Genomic DNA, 22,351 nt, shown 5'->3' with positions numbered 1-22,351 from the left:
CTGTAGATAAGTGAGGTGTGTCGGAGGTTATGATCTTCAGTAGAAATCAGTGGATAAAGATGTCAGAGAGAGCAAAGAGACAAACGACCAGATTGTGGGTTTTATTCACGTCAGTAAGAAAATCTAACCGTACACTGGTTGTTCGACAGCTATAATCTTTAAAGTGTTGACTGTTGAGGTTTAGCACCTCAACATGAGCAAAAATGTGTAAATCAGCAAGCAAAAAAACTAAGGTAAAAACAAAAAAGACAGCAGTAAAACAATGTCGGGGATTATAATAACATTTAAGCGTGGACAACGAGAGAAATTCACTTTATAAACACACCCACACACTCATGTACAGGCTGCCTCACCTTAGAAGGGACCCGTGCTGTTAGCAGGTAGGCTCGATGTGATGCCAAAGCCTGTGGACACAGAGACACAGAGACTGTTGAAAAAGCTTCTCCAAAAATACACACACATTGTTATTGTTTAAAATTAGGTTTAATACTTTAATTATTTCAATAATATCACCACACATAGTACTCATCAAAACAGGTCGAACACCTTATTTAAAAAAAAGTAAAGAAGCTTGAAATGAACTTTAGTGAAATAAATATTTGATAAAGAAAAAGTTAACAAGGCTATGAATTTTTAAGGTGTTTTATAACTAGCAGTACATATTTATGGCAGCCCCAGTCAATAAATGCTTCCAAAACAGTTCCAATGAGTTTTTATTTCATACATTCCAAAATAGTTTTGTGTTATTTAAACTCACATGTGGTATCTGCACTTTGGTATGTTGGTATGAGGTGCCACCAGGGACATAAATCAGAATTAACTTCCATATACACATGTGAAATTAAACTCTTCCACATACTATACTCAAAACCTTGCACAAACACTAGTGAAAAGCTCTCACATAAACTAGTGAAAAGCTTTACCTTTCATATATACTAGTAAAAACCTCTCATACACATGTCAAACCTCTCATATTCATGTCAAATCTCTCATACACACATGTCAAACCTCTCATACACACATGTCAAATCTCTCATACACATATGTCAAACCTCTCATACACACATGTCAAATATTTGTGGATTTAATTTGAAACGGAAGGCATTTCAGTGAAACAGGAAGGTGTTTTATTAACCGGGAGTTGTAGTTTTAAACAGAAGTCATTCTGGTTAGCTTCGTGCATTTTGTGCAATCTCCTGCCGGTATTTTATGAAATAAAATAAACGACAATTGCTCAGCCACCTGCTGAATACCTCACACAAACAGCGGCATTACTCAACTTTATTTTGGCTTCAACGGAGACCCTGCAGCTGGCAAAGGCATGCTGCGCTGGCAGGACGGAAAAAGAGATGCTAAGCAGCTATCCACCGAGTCCGGAGCTGGAGTTGAAGTGATCGGTTGCTGCCCAAGCCTTGTAGCATTTGACAGGGTCCTGATCGTCTCTGTTGAAGCTAAAATATTGTTGAGTAATGCCACTGCTTGTGTGAGGTGTTCAGCGGACTGCGGTCACGCCATCTGCGCTTCGGAAAGGCACGGTCGCGCTATCTACACTTGAAAATCGAGCGTGCGTCTACAGTATTTTAGCTTCAACGGAGACGATCAGGACCCTGTCAAATGCTACAAGGCTTGGGCAGCAACCGATCACTTCAACTCCAGCTCCGGACTCGGTGGATAGCCGCTTAGCATCTCTTTTTCCGTCCTGCCAGCGCAGCATGCCTTTGCCAGCTGCAGGGTCTCCGTTGAAGCCAAAATAAAGTTGAGTAATGCCGCTGTTTGTGTGAGGTATTCAGCGGGTGGCTGAGCAATTGTCGTTTATTTTATTTCATAAAATACCGGCAGGAGATTGCACAAAATGCACGAAGCTAACCAGAATGACTTCTGTTTAAAACTACAACTCCAGGTTAATAAAACACCTTCCTGTTTCACTGAAATGCCTTCCGTTTCAACTGAAATCCACAAATATTTGACATGTGTGTATGAGAGGTTTGACATGTGTGTATGAGAGGTTTGACATGAATATGAGAGGTTTGACATATGTATATGAGAGGTTTGACATATGTATATGAGAGGTTTGACATGAATATGAGAGGTTTGACATATGTGTATGAGAGGTTTGACATGAATATGAGAGGTTTGACATAAGTGTATGAGAGGTCTGAAATATGTATATGAGAGGTTTTACATATGTATATGAGAGGTTTGACATATGTGTATGAGAGGTTTGACATATGTGTATGAGAGGTTTGACATGAATATGAGAGGTTTGACATGAATATGAGAGGTTTGACATAAGTGTATGAGAGGTTTGACATATGAATATGAGAGGTTTGACATGTGTATGAGAGGTTTGACATGAATATGAGAGGTTTGACATAAGTGTATGAGAGGTTTGACATATGAATATGAGAGGTTTGACATATGTATATGAGAGGTTTGACATGAATATGAGAGGTTTGACATAAGTGTATGAGAGGTTTGACATATGTGTATGAGAGGTTTGACATAAGTGTATGAGAGGTTTGACATGAATATGAGAGGTTTGACATAAGTGTATGAGAGGTTTGACATATGTGTATGAGAGGTTTGACATAAGTGTATGAGAGGTTTTTACTAGTATATATGAAAGGTAAAGCTTTTCACTAGTATATATGAAAGCTTTTCAGTAGTGTGTATGAGAGCTTTTGAGTAGGTTATATAAGAGGTAAATGTTTTCACTAGTTTATGTGAGAGCTTTTCACTAGTGTTTGTTCAAGGTTTTGAGTATAGTATGTGGAAGAGTTTAATTTCACATGTGTATATGGAAGTTAATTCTGATTTATGTCCCTGGTGGCACCTCATACGTTGGTGCCATGCACACTCACATCACTATGTGTCTCTTTTAGATCCATAAATCAAAATAGAATAAAAAGGTGGTAAAGTCAGAGAAACAATATGGATAATTAAACTTAAAAATAAAAGAAAGAAAGGAAATCTGCTCATTTTTAGTCTGAGTAAGAGCAGAGGAGTCCCTTCTAGCCGTACCTCCCTACAGCTTTGCCTAGTTCCACTTGCAGAGGAGCCTAAAGGAGCGCTGGACTCCTGAGAGCGTTTTTCACTGAGTGGGATAATAATACATATTATCTTACACCATGTGTTGAACCGCTGTTCAGGCAGGGAGAGACTGCACATTATGGCTGCTCACTCAAGCTTTGCTAGTGTTTTCAAGCTGACAAAATTAGTAACTTATTTTCATCCTGTGTGTGTGAAATGTTTGCAGAATTATGGTTGAAATGGTGCAAGTTAAATGGTGCTTATCACATTCCCCTGATAATGACGTTAAAAGCAGGAAAATGTGCTGTGGTTGACAGGAGGCTAAGCCAGCTGTGGTATGTACAGTGACCCATTGTATAGCTGAGCGAGGTCTATCCAGGTCACATCTGCTTATGGCCAGCTACCAGCTAATAAGTTAGGAAGTCCTCCAACTCGCGGACTCATGGCAGTCTCAGAAAATTGGCTCCGATACTGGCCTCCATAAGGTACCAAGGTAGACAGTATGAGATTCAAACAGCCTGTTTCTGTTTATAAAGTCTGGAAACATCCCGGTGCAGGTGTTTTGCAGACTCCAAGCATTTTGATGTGAGTGCTGGCGAATCAGTCCACGCCACACCACAGAAAAGTTGGAATCTGGACTAAAATGCACTGATAGCAGTATCTGACATAAAGAGGCCAGATTCTCTTTTTTTTTTGGAAAGCCAAACAAAAATAAGGAAGACCTTGGACTGTCAAATGAAATGGGAGTCTATTCCCTGTGAGTATTTCTGTCTCTTCATCCAAAGTCAGCAGGAAGAAAAAGCTTGGATGAAATAAGTAAACGGTATCCTTTATAGCTTAATGTAAAAATGACAAAGATCTGTCATAGACACTTGATTTGATACTTCACACATTTTACTGTGAAGGAGTACTTGGAAACCACATTCATGATAAGGTGCAATACATCATATAAGGAAAAAAATCAAAGAAACTACCTGTAAACTCGAAACAGGTATATAAGGAAGGGCTTCATGCTAAATACAGCGTGGCTACACCTAACAGTTAATCTGCTGTCCCTGTCAAAATTAGACTTCTTTGTGTGAAAGCAGTTAAAGGGGAAGTTCGTTTTTTTTTAAAACTTGGATTTCTGGCATAAAATATGTTCATCTACTCACCGATAACAGTTTGGTTACTCGTACATCCATATAACAGGAGAGAACAGGGCATGGACAATACAGCCTCTAAATAAGGCATTATCTGTCTTTATTTCACCAACACTTTAAGACGTACTATTATAAATCATCGACTTTCACCAAACTGTTATCGGTGATTAGATAAATGTATTTTATGCCAGAAATCAGGTCCAGGTTTAAAAAACAAACAAACACGAACTTCCCCTTTAAGTGCTGCAGGATAATACCTTCACTCTCAAACTGTCAACAAAGATAAGTTAATTGAAAATCCTTAGTTCTGTCAATTTGCTGTAATTTTGACAAACTACATTTTCTGCTTGCTAATTCTCATAAATACATACAAACATGGCATTTTTCCCAAATATCCATTGTATTCTGTACATCAAATGTAAAATAGAAAAAGAATCATCACATAAGCAAACAAAAAAATACATATATATGTTTAGTCGTACCAAGTAAAAGTGCTAACCACCACACTGCCGTGCAACCCATCCTCACACTGCCAATAAGACATGAGAATCCAGTTCAGTGCAGTCAAACTGTGGCCGTCACAACATAAGATTTTCGTGACAAAATAAGAGCGCAGGGAGGCAAAGACACAAACTAACGGTGCAATCTTAAGAAAGTGTACAAAAAGATCACTTTCATTCAGTGAACAATGAACAGGCAGCCAGATGAACCACAAATAAAAAGTCCACCGACATCAGCGCTGTCTTTCAGATCAGATAAAAAAAAAAAAAAAGGCAAAAACGCGTTCATATTATCCAAACTGCCTTCATCTAAAAGACTCACTGCTTTATTTCTCTTGCAATGTGGTTGATGAAACAGTCTTTACTTACATTTGATTTACAGAAATTAAAACGAAAAGGTCTGATGTATTACTATGAACATTTGGTGTGTTTTGCCTCATTTATAGAAATCATTGCATGGGTTTTTAATCTGATGATCGACAGCTGAGGAATGTAGTGTACATCTCAGTGTCTGTGTGTGTGTGTCCAAACACCCTGTGGCTGTGAGTGGGCTGCTTAAATCAAGTCCGAACAGGAGCTGCAGAGCTGTGGTATGTCGACAAAGAAATATGGTACATGTTAAAACAAATTACATCTTTTTTTAAAAAAGTGTATAATTCGACTTCCTTGGCTGAGGGCACAGAGCTTTAAAATCAAAATGTCTCTCTTTTGAGTCCTTCTATCCACTTTTCCTTTTCCATTTTCACTCACCCACGTGCAGAGATGTGAATCCACATACCTGCAGTCACATGAGACCAGATACCCTGCCAGAGCAACAACAACTTTCCTGAGCAAAGTGACTCTGTGCTGTGTTCAGCGTCTTTCCACAATTCATACAATCTGCAAGAAAACACCCTGAAAAGTCAGATAAGGAGTCCACTTTTGACCTCATACCAAGTCTTACTCAGCGTGTTTGCACATTCTTCCATGATTTGAAAACAAAAGAACAAAGAGAAAGGTTGATATTTTGTTTTGTGCCTTTTGGGTAGTCTTAATGGCATTTCAAAGAAAGTGCCAACAGTTTTGGGAAGGTCCTTTCCGGTTTGAGCATGACAATGCCCCTACACAAAATTACACTGGCAAGAAAATTAACAGATAATTTGTTACTTCTGAAATTATCCTCTAATCAAATGAGTCCAACACCAGTTCAATTTAAAGTTTGTGTTTGTAGACACGGAGAGACAAAAGGGAGGCAATCACATCATGACTCACAGCAGCAGCTTCTTTCAGACTGAGCTACTGTAGCCGCAGTCATTCAAAATATTTAACAAGCACTTGCAGCTTTACTGCTGGACAACCAAAACTCACAGCTCAGAAGCCACAGATTAAACCTCAGAACACACATAGCGGTGCCACTGAACAGAGCCGTCTTCTTAAGGTGCATTAAGCTATGATTCCACCAGTAACTTTAGTGGACTTTTTTTTTTTTAAGGAGCTACAATAGTTCCTTTAGATGGTGGTTGTCTGCCTTTTTTATGCAGACAAAATTACTGCAATGTTCGAACAAACAGTCCACTGATATATGAAAACAGAAAGATTCTCCTCAATACTGCAAGTCTCACCATGAGCAGGGGTATGACTGATCTATGAGGAATGATGAGTTCAAAAAGAAAATGAAAAAAAATCTGTAAACGAATATGAAAAAGAAGTGGAAATCTGCGTAAAAACAAATGAAAAGTTGTATGAATATGCATGGAAATAAATAAGTGTCAATAAATGTGAGAAATATGAACTCAAATGGAAATATAAAGATATCTGACAAAACATTTTTCACACGCACATATTTCTAAATAAAAAGTGTGTTTTTGTGCATAAATTGCTCTAATTTTTATACTTTTAACTTCATCTTTATATATTCATAAATTGTTACAGTGGAAACCGCTTATATTGATCACGTTGGTCCAGAGCCAATTTGAACACTATAAGCGGTTGATTACTAAAACCGAATTTGTATTACAGTACAGGTATTTCACTTGTTTTTTTATGCAGAATATCATCTAAATGCCATTTGTATCGTTTTTCAATGAGAAAAATTAAATGAAACGGATAGCTTCAGCATTTACTGATTTTTATTATCATGCAAGTTTAATTACAGTACTGCGCAGTGCGCAGATCTACGCTAACTCAAATACAGTACGTAACTTATTCTCTGCTGTGCCGCCGGTGCATTTTTTTTCTTACAAGTCAGACAATAAAGTTTGAATTCAATCCGCCTTTCAGCACCCCTGCTCGGATCTATGCTCCTCCGTGCCGGTGTTCTGTCGATTTGTGCTACTTGGCGTGAAAACGAAACTTAGAAAATCGGCTTGGCGCATGCGCAAAACCACAAAGTAGCAATTCTCGACAAGTAGGAGAAATCGAATGAACACCGGCCAGTGTTGCCAATTTAGCGACTTTGTCGCTAGATTTAGCGACTTTTGGCCATCTCTGGCAACAAAAAAAATAATCTAGCGACTTAGCGACTTTCGGGCTCAATCTGGCTGAATCTAGCGACAATTTAACTTGTTTTGTGAGTGACAAATCAGTTGCCCCGCGACACCATACAAGCCGAGACAGAAGCACTGCAGGACGGCGGCAACCCGGCATACCGTCATTTCCTGTCAAAACTGCAGTTTCAAGCTAGCTACAACGAGGGTAGGTTCACTTCCTGTTTTCAAAACAAAAGCACCTTTTTATCGTAATGGCTTTCCCTATGATAAAAGGCAACGGGTATTTTATTTTGTCAAAATAACAGGAAGTGCGTTGCTCACTGCGGCTAGCTTTAGTAGCGCCGAATTCGTCGGAACAAAATTGTAAATAGCCGGTATTTTGGCAGGTTTTTAACACGTTGGGGATCTAAACGACTACTTTCTGGCCTGAAAAGTTTCAAATGTTGCTAAAGTTTACAGAGTTTAGAGCTGAAATCAGCTTCAGCCCGGCTGATTTCGGCTCGGGTAGGAGCGAAAATATATAATATGGGCGTGGTTACGTCACTTATGACGTCATAACGCAATCTAGCGACTTCTAGCGACTTTTCAGAGAGCCAATAGCGACTTCTTGTGATTTTTTTTTGGCAACACTGACACCGGCCTCCCATCTTACAAGAACCAGCCTGGAGCTTCCAGCGGTCACACGCGCATTCAATCCGCTCTCCAGCACCCATCCTCGGACACATGCTCCTCCATGACTTCCTTTTTCCAGCCATGATTCGCGCGCTTGCTGCCCGGTGTCAACTCGTTACGTTGGCTAGCGAGGCAGAAGCAGACGTCCAGAAAGGAATCAAGGGAGTAAAAAATAAAATAGCTACACGTAGTTTTAAAATTATTTTTGCACATGTTTACATTCATAAAATGGTCAAAAATTAACATTATAAGCGGATTTCTTGATCACAATAAACGAATTATTTAAACAGCATTTGTATAGAAATGATTCCGTCCCAAGCCTTTTGATCTATGCGGTTGATTACTATATCCGTGACCACTATAAGCGGTTTCCACTGTATTTAATCATTCAAATCCCTTTATGTTTCCTTGCTTTACGTTGTGCTTTTTCTTCTTCTCACTCGTCTTGTTTTCCCCAGTTTGACCAGCTTGACCATGAAAATTCTTCTTCGTCTTTATAAACCACACCTGTTGTGTGAGAAGACTACCGTCACTTATTTCACCTCAACCATCCGTCAAAGTCTGTTTCTGATCACATTTGAAACAAGAAATAAGAAATTACTGCGCACGCAATTTATTGCTCATTCATGAGTTTGTCTGCAAATGCACTGCCATCTCTGGTCTTAACCCAGTTCTCTAAAACAAGTAAAAGTCCTTACCCCAGAGGTACTCAGTCTGTGTACACGCTCATATGGTTCTGAAAGGTCAGATAGCAGTGAAAGGCCTCAAAGTTCTTCAGTAGCCAATAGTAAGATCTTAAAGCTGCAGTCTGCAACTCTTTTTCAAGCATAATGCCTGGAACTGTCCGGGGATTCTGAAAGTAGTACATTAAATACCCCAATACAAAAAAAAAAAAAAAAAGAGTTCTCCAGGTCCCCTATATGTCCCGCTAGGTCCCTCCAAAGCCAGCAGGTTTGTTTACAAAATTGCAGACCGGACCGGTAAAAGGTAACCAATCAGGTTTACGAGCTGGGCTCTGCTGCCTGTCAAACACCGATTGTGCACGCGCGATACAAGGTAGGCTCGTCCCCACGCTTATTTATCTATTGAACTTCATTACGGGCTAGTCTACTTACTGTGTCTTCCATGATCGCAAATGACAGGTGAGTTGATGAATGAGGAGTCATGTAGGCGCATCTGGCGTGCACCTCTACGTGCACGAGTTCTCATGTGTTTTGAAGGGGCGGGACAGGAAGTTGAATAACTTTTTATTTTTCGGTTAAAAAATAAGCATTTCTTGCATTTTGCGACTACGGAGGTCACCGTTTTCAACTTCAAGCGTTCTGATAGATCATGTAAACTCTTAAAATGCCAAAAAGTAGGACTTTACGTATGACAACAACAAATCTTGCAGACTGCAGCTTTAAAATGAAATCTAAAACATGCTGGGAGCCAGTGCAAGGAGGCAAAAACAGGGATAGCGCGCTCTTTTTTCTTGATGATAAAGGAGATAAATTACTGACAAAGTGATCAAATCCCAAAGTATCAACGTCTTGCCACAGAAATATAACCTGCTATGTGGTGTTTTATTGTCTGCACTTCCTGGTCCTACTCACAAGTTCCTGTAGCAACAGGCCCACAGAAACACAACTCACTGGATGTTTTGGGGTTAAGAAACAGTGACACTTTGCCAATCATACAGACCATTTTATTTAAGAGGAGACTTAATATGATGAAAACAAACTTGACAGAAAAAAATGTGGATTTAATTGTATTCACATTATAGTGTTTGGATAAGAAAAGCACTCACTTACCAGCACTCTGTTCTCCAACTTGTCACCTTTGACTTCCAGCTGGACTTTCTGCCTCAGGGTCAATTTAACACTCCATCCCACCGCCTCCCGTACACTTTCTACATTATTGGGTGGAGAAAAGGACAAACAACGCTGGATAATTAACACAGAAACAGCTGGAGTGGATACCTACAGCAGCATTTAAGTCCAGTTTAGGATTTCTGCAGCTCTCTGTGAGCTGTGCCACAAACAAAACGGGCCGCTACACGTCTTATGCCAGCAAACTGGAATCATTTAGATGGAAATTACTTTGGTCCAATGCCCTATCCCCCCTGCTGGCCTGAACCTCTCCATTTTGCAAGAGAAGTTGCTACTAGGTGCAACTAGCACCTATCAGAAAGCAAAATGAATGAACAGGGCCAAGTGGTGTTGCCAACAGGTTCATATTTAGTAAATTCATAACTGGTTAATAAAAACAACTCATAATGCAGTATTTATGTTTTTGTGAATCCTTTGTGGCAACCTTTGATTTATAACATGCAAGGTGGTGGAAATTAGTGGATGTTAGTCTACTCCTCTCTTGTGAATTAGCGTATTCAAACTAAACTAAAGCTGCCTTTCAAATAACTTTTCAAGCATTTGAAGCAAACTTTAAAAAAGAAAAAGAAAAAGTGCGTCACACTCGATTCTCCCAGCTTGCTTCACTCGTTTTTTTTCTGCAAAAAAATCATAGATATCATAGACATCATAGTGAAATTTATTTCTGTAGTGGTGGGAAAAATTTAGGGACGAAGGAAAACAAGACGGGGGGAGGGTGAAGTAGTAGTTGTTGAGATTACGCAACAGACAGAAAGCATGAGAGGAGGAATAACAAAGGAGGTAGAGACCTGAAGAGAGGCAGAAAGCTAAAGAAGAGGTGAAATGCGGGTAAGATAAAGAGAAAAGTGTGTAAAAAAGGCAAAAAGAGAGGCCTAATGAGCAGGAGAGCACTGGCCCACCTGACATCATGCTGTTCCCCTCCTCTCCACTGCAGACACATGATGAGGTCATGAGGAGGATCAAAACATTACAGCATGAGGAAGCATAGGGGCTGATCAGAAACACATGGGTTTCTCCCTGCGTCCAACTTGCTCATATGAGAACTAAGCAATTCCCTAGTTAAATAGTAAGAACCTGTGACAAGTAAAAACAAAACTCTCACACTATATTCTGCTCATGCAAAGGCAGCCTTAGAGCTAATTCAATAAACCTTCCCAATATTCTGAAAGTGCACTGAAGTTTGAAAACCTGGCAGTGGTATGACTTCATAACTCCATCAATAAGTTCTGTTAGGAAACACTGGGTCACAGCGTTTATGTGGACGTTACTTTGACTTAAACCCCCCACCTTACATTACTATACAATAAGAACTCACATGGTGTTGGTAATTCCAGACAGCAGATCTATGTGTCATACCACAAAAACTGCTCAAAAATAACTTAAGGAACTCAACAAAGAGCCCAAGATGTTCATCTGATCTCCAAACTCTGCTGTAACACCGCCTTTCCTTCTTCTTTCTGACCAAACAGAGCTGGTGTAGTGCTTTATTAATAAGAATTACTGTACAAGGTTGCCGGAACCTTTTATTGGTTCATATAACTTTTAAAGGCATTTACTGAAGAAAGCTCATTGGTATAAAAACAATACATCCACTTTATTTGATAAACGCCACATCCATTCAGCAGAGACTTCTTCCTGAACATAAGGGGAAACATCTATAATGTAGTTCGCCTCTTTTGACATGAAGCTGTATGACATCCCATACTAGCAATATCGTTTATGAACATTGACTTACCCCCCTACTGCGTACTGTGAGCCGAGTTCCGGCCTCGTTTTGGCGTTGACGAAAGTAGTCCGGCTAGTTGGCTGGGGTTTAAAAAAAACAAAAACGTTTTGCTTCTCAAAACAATATGCGTTCAAAAGAGTAATTAATTTGCGTCGCAAAATCGTTCTCCAGGAAAAAGTCAGACCTCATAATCGCTTGGCGCTATTTTCTCTCGCTTCGTATCACTGCGTGCTGCCGCCTGCCGCGCCGGTTACGGTGTTTACTGCTCGGTAGCAGGGGACTGCTCAGTCTGCACAATCTACACAGCACGCAGTAGGGGGTAAGTCAATGTTCATAAACGATATTGCTAATATGGGATGTCATACAGCTCCATGTCAAAAGAGACGAACTATCCCTTTAACACTATCCTTTAAAAAACCTGAACAAAACACAGAGGAACAGAACACTGAAGCTTTGGATTTACCAAAGCCAATGTGAGACCAAAGGCTGGTTTGTTGTCACTTCACTCCAGAACAATTCAATTCAACAATTCAAAAACCGCTTGAAGAAATACGTTAAGTTTCACATCGCTCCTCACTTGAACTGTATAGTCTGATTAGGCTCATGTGTGCTTTCCAATAGCATGCAAGTCTGATGAAATCAAAGGAGTGACAACTATGTTGGTATCTTGAGTGGGCTGCTCTACCATGCAAGCTCCCACTTACACAGGCTGGCTCGTGTTTCCTGTCCCACTGTTTTGGCAGTATGAGGGGAGTCTGTACAGTATCAAGCAGGTGCTTTTAATGTTGGAGATGATCAGCTTAAAGGGCATCAATCTCTAGTATTTGCAACGATGACCACCAGTTACAGGTGGTGCTGATATTAACACTTTTATAGCATAAATTAATCATCAAAGACCCACTACAGCATTAATAAATCCCCCTAAAAAATAATCCAACTTCCTCCAAATTGTAAATTTGTAAGATTTTCAATGAAAAACCCTTGTGTGTCCTTAAAATGCCCTTCAAGGTGTAGAGTCATACCCAAGTCATATTCATGGTTGTCATTCCATCTTTTCGTCCTTAATAAGGTACTCACCCTCACCCACCATGAGATGAGAAGCTAGCACAAGCCTTGAGGACCATGAGAAGTTAGCTGAGGGCTAGCGGGTGCTAATGGCCCCTCCCATGACCGAGCACAAAGGGGCACAGGATCCAGCTTTCTTCACTCGTCTGAGTGCCCACTTACCCCCGGTAGCATCCGGCTAACATCTCCTTGTAACTTGGGCCAACTTCTCATTTTATTGGTTCCTTACAATGCATGCAAAATAGTTGTATTGCCCTACTGCACAAGTAGTCAGAACTGACTCCAACAGTCATCTGACCAGCCATCTGTCTGACTTTGCCTTTCTTAGACTTTGGGTGGCTCTCTGCAATTTCAAATAGCACCGATGACAGATTTTATCTTGATGTCTTGAAACACATAAAAAAAGGTTCCAGTTTCATAAATGGCAATTTTTGCTTCTCTCATTTACATATCAGAATATATGCTAGTCCCCAAAGATTTAAGACTGGCTAATGGACTCTATTATGAGACGTTCATTTGTGATGAGGGGCTTGTGATTGACATTAGGTGAGATGTGACTTCTTTCCTGTGTGTTAATCATTAATGGAGTTAACTGAAGAAAATGGTTGATGAGTAGTTGGGAACTATCCTAACACTGAAAAGGCTAGGTTAGACATGAAAATGCTGTCATGTCTGTATCCCTTCTGAACTTTCTCTTCAACATTTAGAAGCACACATTATCCTCACTTTCCTTTAGTTTCACAAAAAGGGCAGGCCCGGTTGTCTTTTATTTTCAGTTTGAAATGCTGATGATGAGCAGCAGCAGGTCACTCTGTCCTATTAAACCAAAAGCAGAGCTGGCAACAAAAAGCCCCATTCATCACTCAACCCAGTGACATACAGTGGGAGATTGGGCTGCAGACAGCGTAACAGAGAGCACGGGGTTGTGAGTCAGCTTCATCATGCAGCACTGGCTTAATATGACTGTCAATGACAGCCTGAAAACATATAGAACGAAAAGTGGCTTATTGTGGGTCAAACTTTTGTAATTTAGCTTTGACCATTATTTTAAAGTGCTTACCTAAATGAGTCACAGCCTACTGCTTTTTGGTTCTCTGTTAAAATGAAACCCATCCATCCATCCATCCATTATCTTCCGCTGGTCCGGGGATCGGGTCGCGGGGGCAGCAGCTTGAGCAAAGAGACCCAGACGTCCCTGTCCCCGGCCACTTCCTCCAGCTCTTCTGGGGGGACCCCGAGGCGTTCCCAGGCCAGCCGAGAGACATAGTCTCTCCAACGTGTCCTGGTCTTATTGGTCTTCCCCGGGGCCTCCTCCCAGTGGGACGGGCCCGGAACACCTCACCGGGGAGGCATTCTCACCAGATGCCCGAGCCACCTCATCTGACTCCTCTCGATGCGGAGGAGCAGCGGTTCTACTCCGAGCCCCTCCCGGATGACCGAGCTTCTCACCCTATCTCTAAGGGAGAGCCCAGACACCCTACGGAGGAAACTCATTTCGGCCGCTTGTATTCGCGATCTCGTTCTTTCGGTCACTACCCACAGCTCGTGACCATAGGTGAGGGTAGGAACATAGATTGACCGGTAAATCGAGAGCTTCGCCTTCTGGCTCAGCTCCTTCTTCACTACGACGGGCCGGTGCAGAGCCCGCATCACTGCAGACGCCGCACCAATCCGCCTGTCAATCTCCTGTTCCATTTGTCCCTCACTCGTGAACAAGACCCCGAGATACTTGAACTCCTCCACTTGGGGGAGGATCTCATTCCCGACCCGGAGAGAGCATTCCACCCTTTTCCGGCCGAAGACCATGGTCTCAGATTTGGAGGTGCTGATGGTCATCCCAGCCGCTTCACACTCGGCTGCGAACCGCTCCAGTGAGAGCTGAAGGTCACGGCCTGACGACGCCAACAGAACCAAATCGTCCGCAAAAAGCCCGAAAGACCCGATTCTGAGGTCGCCAAACCGGACCCCCTCAACGCCCTGGCTGCGCCTAGAAATTCTGTCCATAAAAATTATGAACAGAATCGGTGACAAAGGGCAGCCCTGACGGAGTCCAACCTTCACAGGAAACATGTCCGACTTACTGCCGGCAATGCGGACCAAACTCTGACACCGGTCATACAGAGACCGAACAGCCCATATCAAGGAGTCCGGCACTCCATACTCCCGGAGCACCCCCCACAAGAGTCCCCAAGGGACACGGTCGAACGCCTTCTCCAAGTCCACAAAACACATGTAGACCGGTTGGGCGAACTCCCATGCTCCCTCCAGGATCCTGCGGAGGGTATAGAGCTGGTCCACTGTTCCACGGCCAGGACGAAAACCACACTGCACCTCCTGAATCCGAGATTCGACTATCCGGCGGATCCTCCTCTCCAGTACCCCCGAATAGACCTTACCAGGGAGGCTGAGGAGTGTGATCCCCCTATAGTTGGAACACACCCTCCGGTCCCCCTTTTTAAAGAGGGGGACCACCACCCCGATCTGCCAGTCCAGAGGCACTGCCCCCGATGTCCACGCGATGCTGCAGAGGCGTGTCAACCAAGACAGCCCCACAACATCCAGAGCCTTGAGGTACTCAGGACGGACCTCATCCGCCCCTGGGGCCTTGCCACCGAGGAGTTTTTTGACCACCTCTGCAACCTCAGCCCCAGAAATGGGAGGCCCCAAGTCCGAATTCCCCAACTCTGCTTCCTCATCGGAAGGCGTGTCGGTAGGATTGAGGAGGCCCTCGAAGTATTCCCCCCACCGACTCACGACGTCCCTAGTTGAAGTCAGCAGAGCCCCGCCCTCACCATACACGGTGTTGACGGTGCACCGCTTCCCCCCTCTGAGCCGCCGGATGGTGGACCAGAATCTCCTCGAGGCTGTCCGGAAGTCGTTCTCCATGGCCTCCCCAAACTCCTCCCAAGCCCGAGTTTTTGCCTCAGCAACCGCCGAGGCTGCGTTCCGCTTGGCCTGTCGGTACCCATCAGCTGCTTCCAGAGTCCCACTGGCCAAAAAGGCCCGATAGGACTCCTTCTTCAGCTTGACGGCTTCCCTCACCACTGGGGTCCACCAGCGGGTTCGGGGATTGCCGCCACGACAGGCACCGACCACCTTGCGGCCACAGCTCCGGTCGGCCGCCTCAACAATGGAGGCACGGAACATGGCCCATTCGGGCTCAATGTCCCCCACCTCCCCCGGGACATGGTTGAAACTCTGCCGGAGGTGGGAATTGAAACTCCTCCTTACAGGGGATTCCGCCAGCCGTTCCCAACAGACCCTCACAATACGTTTGGGCCTGCCAGGTCTGACCGGCTTCCTCCCCCACCAGCGGAGCCAACTCACCACCAGGTGGTGATCAGTTGACAGCTCCGCCCCTCTCTTCACCCGAGTGTCCAGGACATACGGCCGCAAGTCCGACGATACGACTACAAAGTCGATCATCGAGCTGCGGCCTAGGGTGTCCTGGTGCCAAGTGCATATATGGACACCCTTATGCCTGAACATGGTGTTCGTTATGGACAGTCCGTGACGAGCACAGAAGTCCAACAACAAAGCACCACTCTGATTCAGATCGGGAGGGCCGTTCCTCCCAATCACGCCCCTCCAGGTCTCACTGTCATCGCCCACGTGAGCATTGAAGTCCCCCAGCAGGACGAGGGAGTCTCCCGGAGGAGCACTCTCCAGTGCCTCCTCCAGGGACTCCAAAAAGGGTGGGTACTCTGAACTGCCGTTCGGTGCATAAGCACAAACAACAGTCAGGACCCGTCCCCCCACCCTAAGGCGGAGGGAGGCTACCCTCTCGTCTACCGGGGTGAACCCCAATGTACAGGCGCACAGCCGGGGGGCAACAAGTATGCCTACACCTGCTTTACGCCTCTCACCGCGGGCAACTCCAGAGTGGAAGAGAGTCCAACCCCTCTCGAGGAGGCTGGTTCCGGAGCCCAAGCCGTGCGTCGAGGTGAGTCCGCCTATATCTAGCCGGAACCGCTCAGCCTCGCGCACCAGCTCAGGCTCCTTCCCCAGCAGAGAGGTGACGTTCCACGTCCCAAGAGCCAGCTTCAGTAGCCGAGGATCAGACCGCCAAAGTCCCCGCCTTCGGCTGCTGCCCAGCTTACACTGCACCCGACCCCCATGGCCCCTCCCACGGGTGGTGAGCCTGTCGGAAGGGGGACCCGTGTCGTTTCTTCGGGCTGTGCCCGACCGAGCCCCACGGGCACAGACCCGGCCACCAGGCGCTCGCCGGCGGGCCCCACCCCTGGGCCTGGCTCCAGGGGGAGGCCCCGGTGACCCGCGTCCGGGCGAAGGAACACGGTGTCCAATTTTCTTTCTCATCATAGGGGTTTTGTGAGCTGTTCTTTGTCTGGTCCCTCATCTAGGATCTGTTTGCCATGGGTGACCCTACCCGGGGCTTAAAGCCCCAGACAACATAGCTCCCAGACTCATTGGGGCACGCAAACCCCCCCACCACGGTAAGGTGACAGCTCAAGGGGGAAAATGAAACCCTCAAACAAAAACAAGACATTAGCCCAAAAAAGCAGATACCAACAACTTGATTTAAGTTTCCAAGAGTCAGAAAACTCCAGCTTACTCGCTCAGGGTGTCAGCAACCCTGGCAGCACCAGATACACTTCTAACTTTAACTCTAAAGTTTACTTTCTCCAGTAAATTTGCTGTGATTTACTGTTCTTTTGGACGCTCAGTGATCCAGGCAGTCTGTGTTGATAATATCTCACAATCCAAAGGAATTTCGCAGGACACACCCCTCTCCCAAAGCCCTCTCTCCCCCACTTCAGATAAGGAAGTGGCAGAGGATAAACTCTCAGGTAGCCAGCCAAACCCTTAGGGTATGAAAATAACTTTTCACTGGCATGCAGCAACAGCACAGAAAAGAGGAAAAAACTGATTTAAACTTTCATTTGATGCCAGACAAATCAGCAGAATATGCTCCTTGAGGCGAGGGCTGAGATCAATGTGACTTTTACTTGCTGCATAGTGATTAGGTATAATTCAGTTATACTTCAAAACATATAAAACCAATATATATTTCTAAATATTTCTTCATTGGGCCATGAGGTTTTTTTTTTTTGTGTAAATATGTTTAACCAGCGACAATCATAATGCAACTGCTGGCTACCTTGTTAACTCAATATATCTCTGACTTAATTACTTATTTTTTTTGTTTATAAGTCCAACAGTGCCCGTCAGGGAGCAACTTAGCTGACGTTCAAGTTAAGCTTAGTAACGGTAACTTACCGAACAGGTCGTTGGGAATGTCTTTTTTTTCCTCCGACATTTCTCCCGCAGAAGTAAACACCGAAGTGAAAGTGGAGTCCCCGGCGGTGAGGGCAACAGAAGTGGGTTAAACGCGAGAGCAAAAGCGGCTGGAAACGGACCTTCACCAGGTGGAGCGGCAAGAATAAGGCAAAGGTGTAGTCCCGTTTTCTTTGCTTACCTGTCGACACCCTGCTTACCTAACTATCGCTGTCCGCTTCCATCCCTACATGCCTGTACACTCACAGACACGCACTCACACACATCACAATCATACACACGTCCTTTACTTCTGCATTATAGTGGTTGGAAGAGATTAGAAGGGCTAACAACTTTGCTTTCAATATGAGGCTTGAATTCTAAAGTGATTACAGTCGAGTATGTCAACAAATCAGGCAGGCACATTTCGTCACACACACATGATCCCTCCTTTCCTTTCCGTGTAGTCGATGGTTTGTTTATGCTGCTAAAAGTGGGGAAACCCTGACACCCGGTGGTCGCTCTCACGCATTACAACCTTCAACTTTATTTTTACTTTAGCGCCATCAGCGGAAGTTATGTTAACTGCACAGCATACTTTTATTTATTTTTATTTTATTATTTATTTTTTATTTTCGCACAGTCAAAATTACATACAAAAATAACAGAGATTGCAAATACTGTAAAGTCAAGGGAGAGGCTGAAAACCGAGATGGGCTATTTAAAGACTCCACCTATAATTGAAATTTCATAATTATAAGGAATCCAAAATTAACATACAGAGAATAATATAACTACATAAAGTAATAACGAATTGATAATAGAAAAAACATGTATAACATCAACTACAAGTAATAATGACAATAACAAAAATAGCAATTTAGAGGATGTTTTGTACATAAGTGTTTGTGTTTAGATCTTTTTACAGTTTATTTTCAGTATTTTTTAACAGATAGATGGCTCTAGTTGAGGTTGGTTTCCATGTCTTTGTAGTGTGGTGACTCCATGTCAAACTGAGGGTGTGTCCGGGCATGCCATGACATTAAGTTGGAGAAAAATTATACTGATACCAATACATATGTAATAGGCCAGTGTCAATAAATGTAATCAACTTTACATCTTGTATATTGTATTGTGAACAGATCTTTTCATACCTTTGAAGAATGTGGTCACATTCTGTGACATCAACCTGTGCTAGTAGAGGTATGGCTCACTGGGTTTGGGGTCCATACCTCTTTATATTCATAGCATACTACAACTTAAAACCTGAAGGTACAATGTCTTAGTATTTTGTAAGTTAGATTTATTTAGTTACATTTTTTGACTTATTTGATCCTCTAAAATCTCATCCATCTTTGTTCCTTGCTTATTGTAAATCTTAAATGTATAACTTAAAAAATTTAATAACAACAATAACAAAAATTAAATGGCTCTGCCCACATTCCAGCCCCTCAGCTGCTCTGAAAAGTCTCCTCCGATTCTGTGGAACTCACCCCTGCTGTGCTCATGCTGTGCTTTCTCTCACTAAGTTCAAGACATATGCACTTTTTTTCCATAATAAGGGGAACCTGCTTTTTACTCAGTTCATTTCCAGTAAACTACCGACAGAGCGGTCCAAGACTCGGTGAAGTTCTTCCTGGGGCAGAGATTCTGCCGGACACAGCACAGATATGGTTATCATGCAAACAGCCACAGCCCTGTGTACCGCGACTCACAGCTTGAGTGAAGGACTTGAGAACAAAAGTGAGACAGGGATAAACAGATTAAGGAAAAGGAACATCCTTATGATGTTTCTTAGTTGGAACAGTGTCAGACTTTACAATTAGTTTGATGGCAAAACTCTGCTGTTATTACCATGGTTTATTTTATTATGTTGTATTTTTAAAAGCAGTTTTTCGTAAACTGAACACTTCTGTCCTCCATTTTGTCTCCAAATAGGCTGAATCCACTTGTGTTGCAGTCTAATATCTTCATAACTTACAGAATCGGATTTACTGCTTTCGCAGCCATATACAGAACGTGACAGGTCGGCTACCTTTGCAGCCAGAGCAAAACACACCAAGTCGCTCCTCCTGCTTGTCTCTACTGTTTTCAATGTACTAACATCTCCTGTAGACTGCTATCGTCTTCTTCACTCTGAGCTGCTTTTTACAGTTTTGATCATGAAAAATGACAAAACAACATTTACAACACTTGTTGTTAATATTAGGTTTGCCAGATGAAAGTGAACTATGTTCACCAGTAAGAATGAGGGTTAGATTTATTAAGTATTATAAGTATTTAATATTCTTAAGATTAAACCCAAGGCATCAGCAAATGGTTCTGAGGTTGTATCAATGTGGATTTTGATCCAAAAGATATAATATTGGAGCTTTGATTTGTTAGAAATGCTCATAACAAAGGTTTTTGTAGCAACACTGTGGCTTCACAGCAAGAAAGTTGGGGCTTGATTTTTGCTGCTGATTCTTTATCTGTGGTGTTTGTTTGGTCTCTTTGTGCAGCTGCTGTCCACAAAATTATTTATTCATTGATTGACAAGGGGAAAACATTGCACTCATATAAATGCAATTGTATAGAAAACTACTTTGAAGATTGACTGAAGTTAGACTTGTGTTTATCTGATTCAACCACTAGATGGAGACAATAAGCCAAGTGTTTCTGTGCGGTAGTTGCAGAGTAATGGTTAACATGACGTCACTTTGGAATGTTACATGACACCTAGATATCTTCATTTATCTTCATTTGATATATTATTATTTCATAAGATTTGTGATCTTATAATAAGGAAAGGTTAACATGAGCTCAATGTGCATCCAGAAACACACGGCGGTTTGATTCTACAGCCACAGCTCTAATTAAAAAGTGGCATTCTACTCAAATATGTAGTTATTCAGAATGAATTTGTACATTTGTAGAGTTCATGAAGACATTCATTGACACAAAATTATTTTCTACAATTCTAACTTGAGGGGGCTGCTTCTCAACTGGACATATAGTATATAATATGTCTGAGGTATGTATAAAAAAAAATCCACTCCTGCCCTTCCTTCTAGGTCGGGTCTTCTACCAGAGGCCCAGGAGCTCGAGGGGGTTCTACGCAGTCTCTTCGCTGTTTCTAGAACAGCAAAGATATTTAGATATTAAGAAAAGTTAAAGGATAAGACCGGTTTTTTTACATTGGGCCCTTGATTTCACATTATAACATGATGTTCTACTCACCCCTGCTTGTTGTTGGTCATTTGGAGCTGTTCCGAAGATATTCGCGAGGCGTCTGGCTGCTCTCTTGAGATATTCGGCCATGAAACGGTTTCCTATGGGCAAGTTTATACAGGCACAAACTATGCTGTTTATAATTTATTAATTACTGTACACTAGCACTGATAACGTGGAGGTGCGTCGCTTACTTAAAAAAATCCGGGTTACTAATTTTGAATTTTAGCCGAATGAATAAATAGGTAGCACGACGATGACGTCAGTAACACCCACTTTACGACAAAAATTCAAAATTACAGTAACCCGGATTTTTTTAAGTAAGCGACGCACCTCCACGTTATCAGTGCTAGTGTAGAGTAATTAATAAATTATAAACAGCATAGTTTGTGCCTGTATAAACTTGCCCATAGGAAACCGTTTCATGGCCGAATATCTCAAGAGAGCAGCCAGACGCCTCTCGAATATCTTCGGAACAGCTCCAAATGACCAACAACAAGCAGGGGTGAGTAGAACATCATGTTATAATGTGATATCAAGGGCCCAATGTCAAAAAACCGGTCTTATCCTTTAACAGAAATTCAAGCTAGACTATGATACTGAGTTTTGAAAAAGGAGAAGGAGTAGGAACTATCATGGAACAATGAGCCTCTGTAACGAGTGTACCAAGAAAATATATAGAGAAAATCTCTCAGTGCCTGGAAAAGACTGGGCTAAAAGACAGCACAGAGGCACTAATCGTAGCAACACAAGAACAAGAGTTGAGAGCAAGAGGCTTGGGTCTACCGCTCCAGATAGGACCCCAGGTGCAAGGTGTACAAAAAAGCCTTTGAGACAGTACAGCACATAGTAGTAGGGTGTAAGATGCAGACACACATGGAGCTTCATAATCAAGTGGTTGGAACAGTGTACACAAATATCTGTGGCAAGTATGGGTTGGAAATCCCTGTAGTCAAAGTGGGAGATACTTCCAGACATAACAGAGAGAATGACAGAGCTAAGATCCCGTAGGACTTCCAGAGACTGACGCACTGTTGTGGTTAACAAAGTCGACATTGTGTTAGTCAATAAAGTGCGGAGACGACAGCAGTGATCAATGTAGCAAACTGTCGTGGAAATTTTGTCTGAACTCCCTATTAAGATTTTGCTTACCTTCCTATTAAATCTGATGAGAAGTGAAATAGAGACTTTCAATGTTTCTGCCGGCCGGCCACGTGTTTATTTTCTTCTGCAAAAGAGGTCAGTCCTCACCAGTCAGCGTTCATGGTGAAGAAAGACCCAGCACAAAAGAAATCAGTTGCATTTATACAGGGTTTGATTCTTTCAGGTGTGTATTCTTCAACTGTCTCCTTGCCACACCCCCCCCGGGGACGGTCTCGCACTTTGGGGTGATGCAGAATCTGGAGACAATGGTCATTTAAATGATTATTGT

The 22,351-nt window shown here is 42.8% G+C and overlaps 1 protein-coding gene across 3 annotated transcripts in view; it reads right to left on the bottom strand.

Moving 5' to 3' along the window:
- carmil1 (capping protein regulator and myosin 1 linker 1) overlaps nucleotides 1-18,134 on the bottom strand; it is a 40,612-nt gene extending 22,478 nt beyond the window's left edge. For all 3 annotated transcript variants that reach the window (XM_075449820.1, XM_075449821.1, XM_075449822.1), the window contains exons 1-3: nucleotides 17,713-18,134; nucleotides 9,606-9,703; nucleotides 354-404 (exon numbers count right to left, since the gene is read on the bottom strand). In XM_075449820.1, coding sequence (XP_075305935.1) covers nucleotides 354-404; nucleotides 9,606-9,703; nucleotides 17,713-17,752 — 189 coding nt within the window. In that variant the 5' untranslated portion in view covers nucleotides 17,753-18,134. The remainder of the gene's footprint in view (nucleotides 1-353; nucleotides 405-9,605; nucleotides 9,704-17,712) is intronic.
- Nucleotides 18,135-22,351: the final 4,217 nt, after the last annotated feature.

Source organism: Odontesthes bonariensis, chromosome 18 (assembly GCF_027942865.1).
Source record: "Odontesthes bonariensis isolate fOdoBon6 chromosome 18, fOdoBon6.hap1, whole genome shotgun sequence".
NCBI lineage: Eukaryota > Metazoa > Chordata > Actinopteri > Atheriniformes > Atherinopsidae > Odontesthes > Odontesthes bonariensis.
Note: the sequence above shows the minus strand (reverse complement) of the source record. Positions and strands in the feature narration are given on the sequence as shown.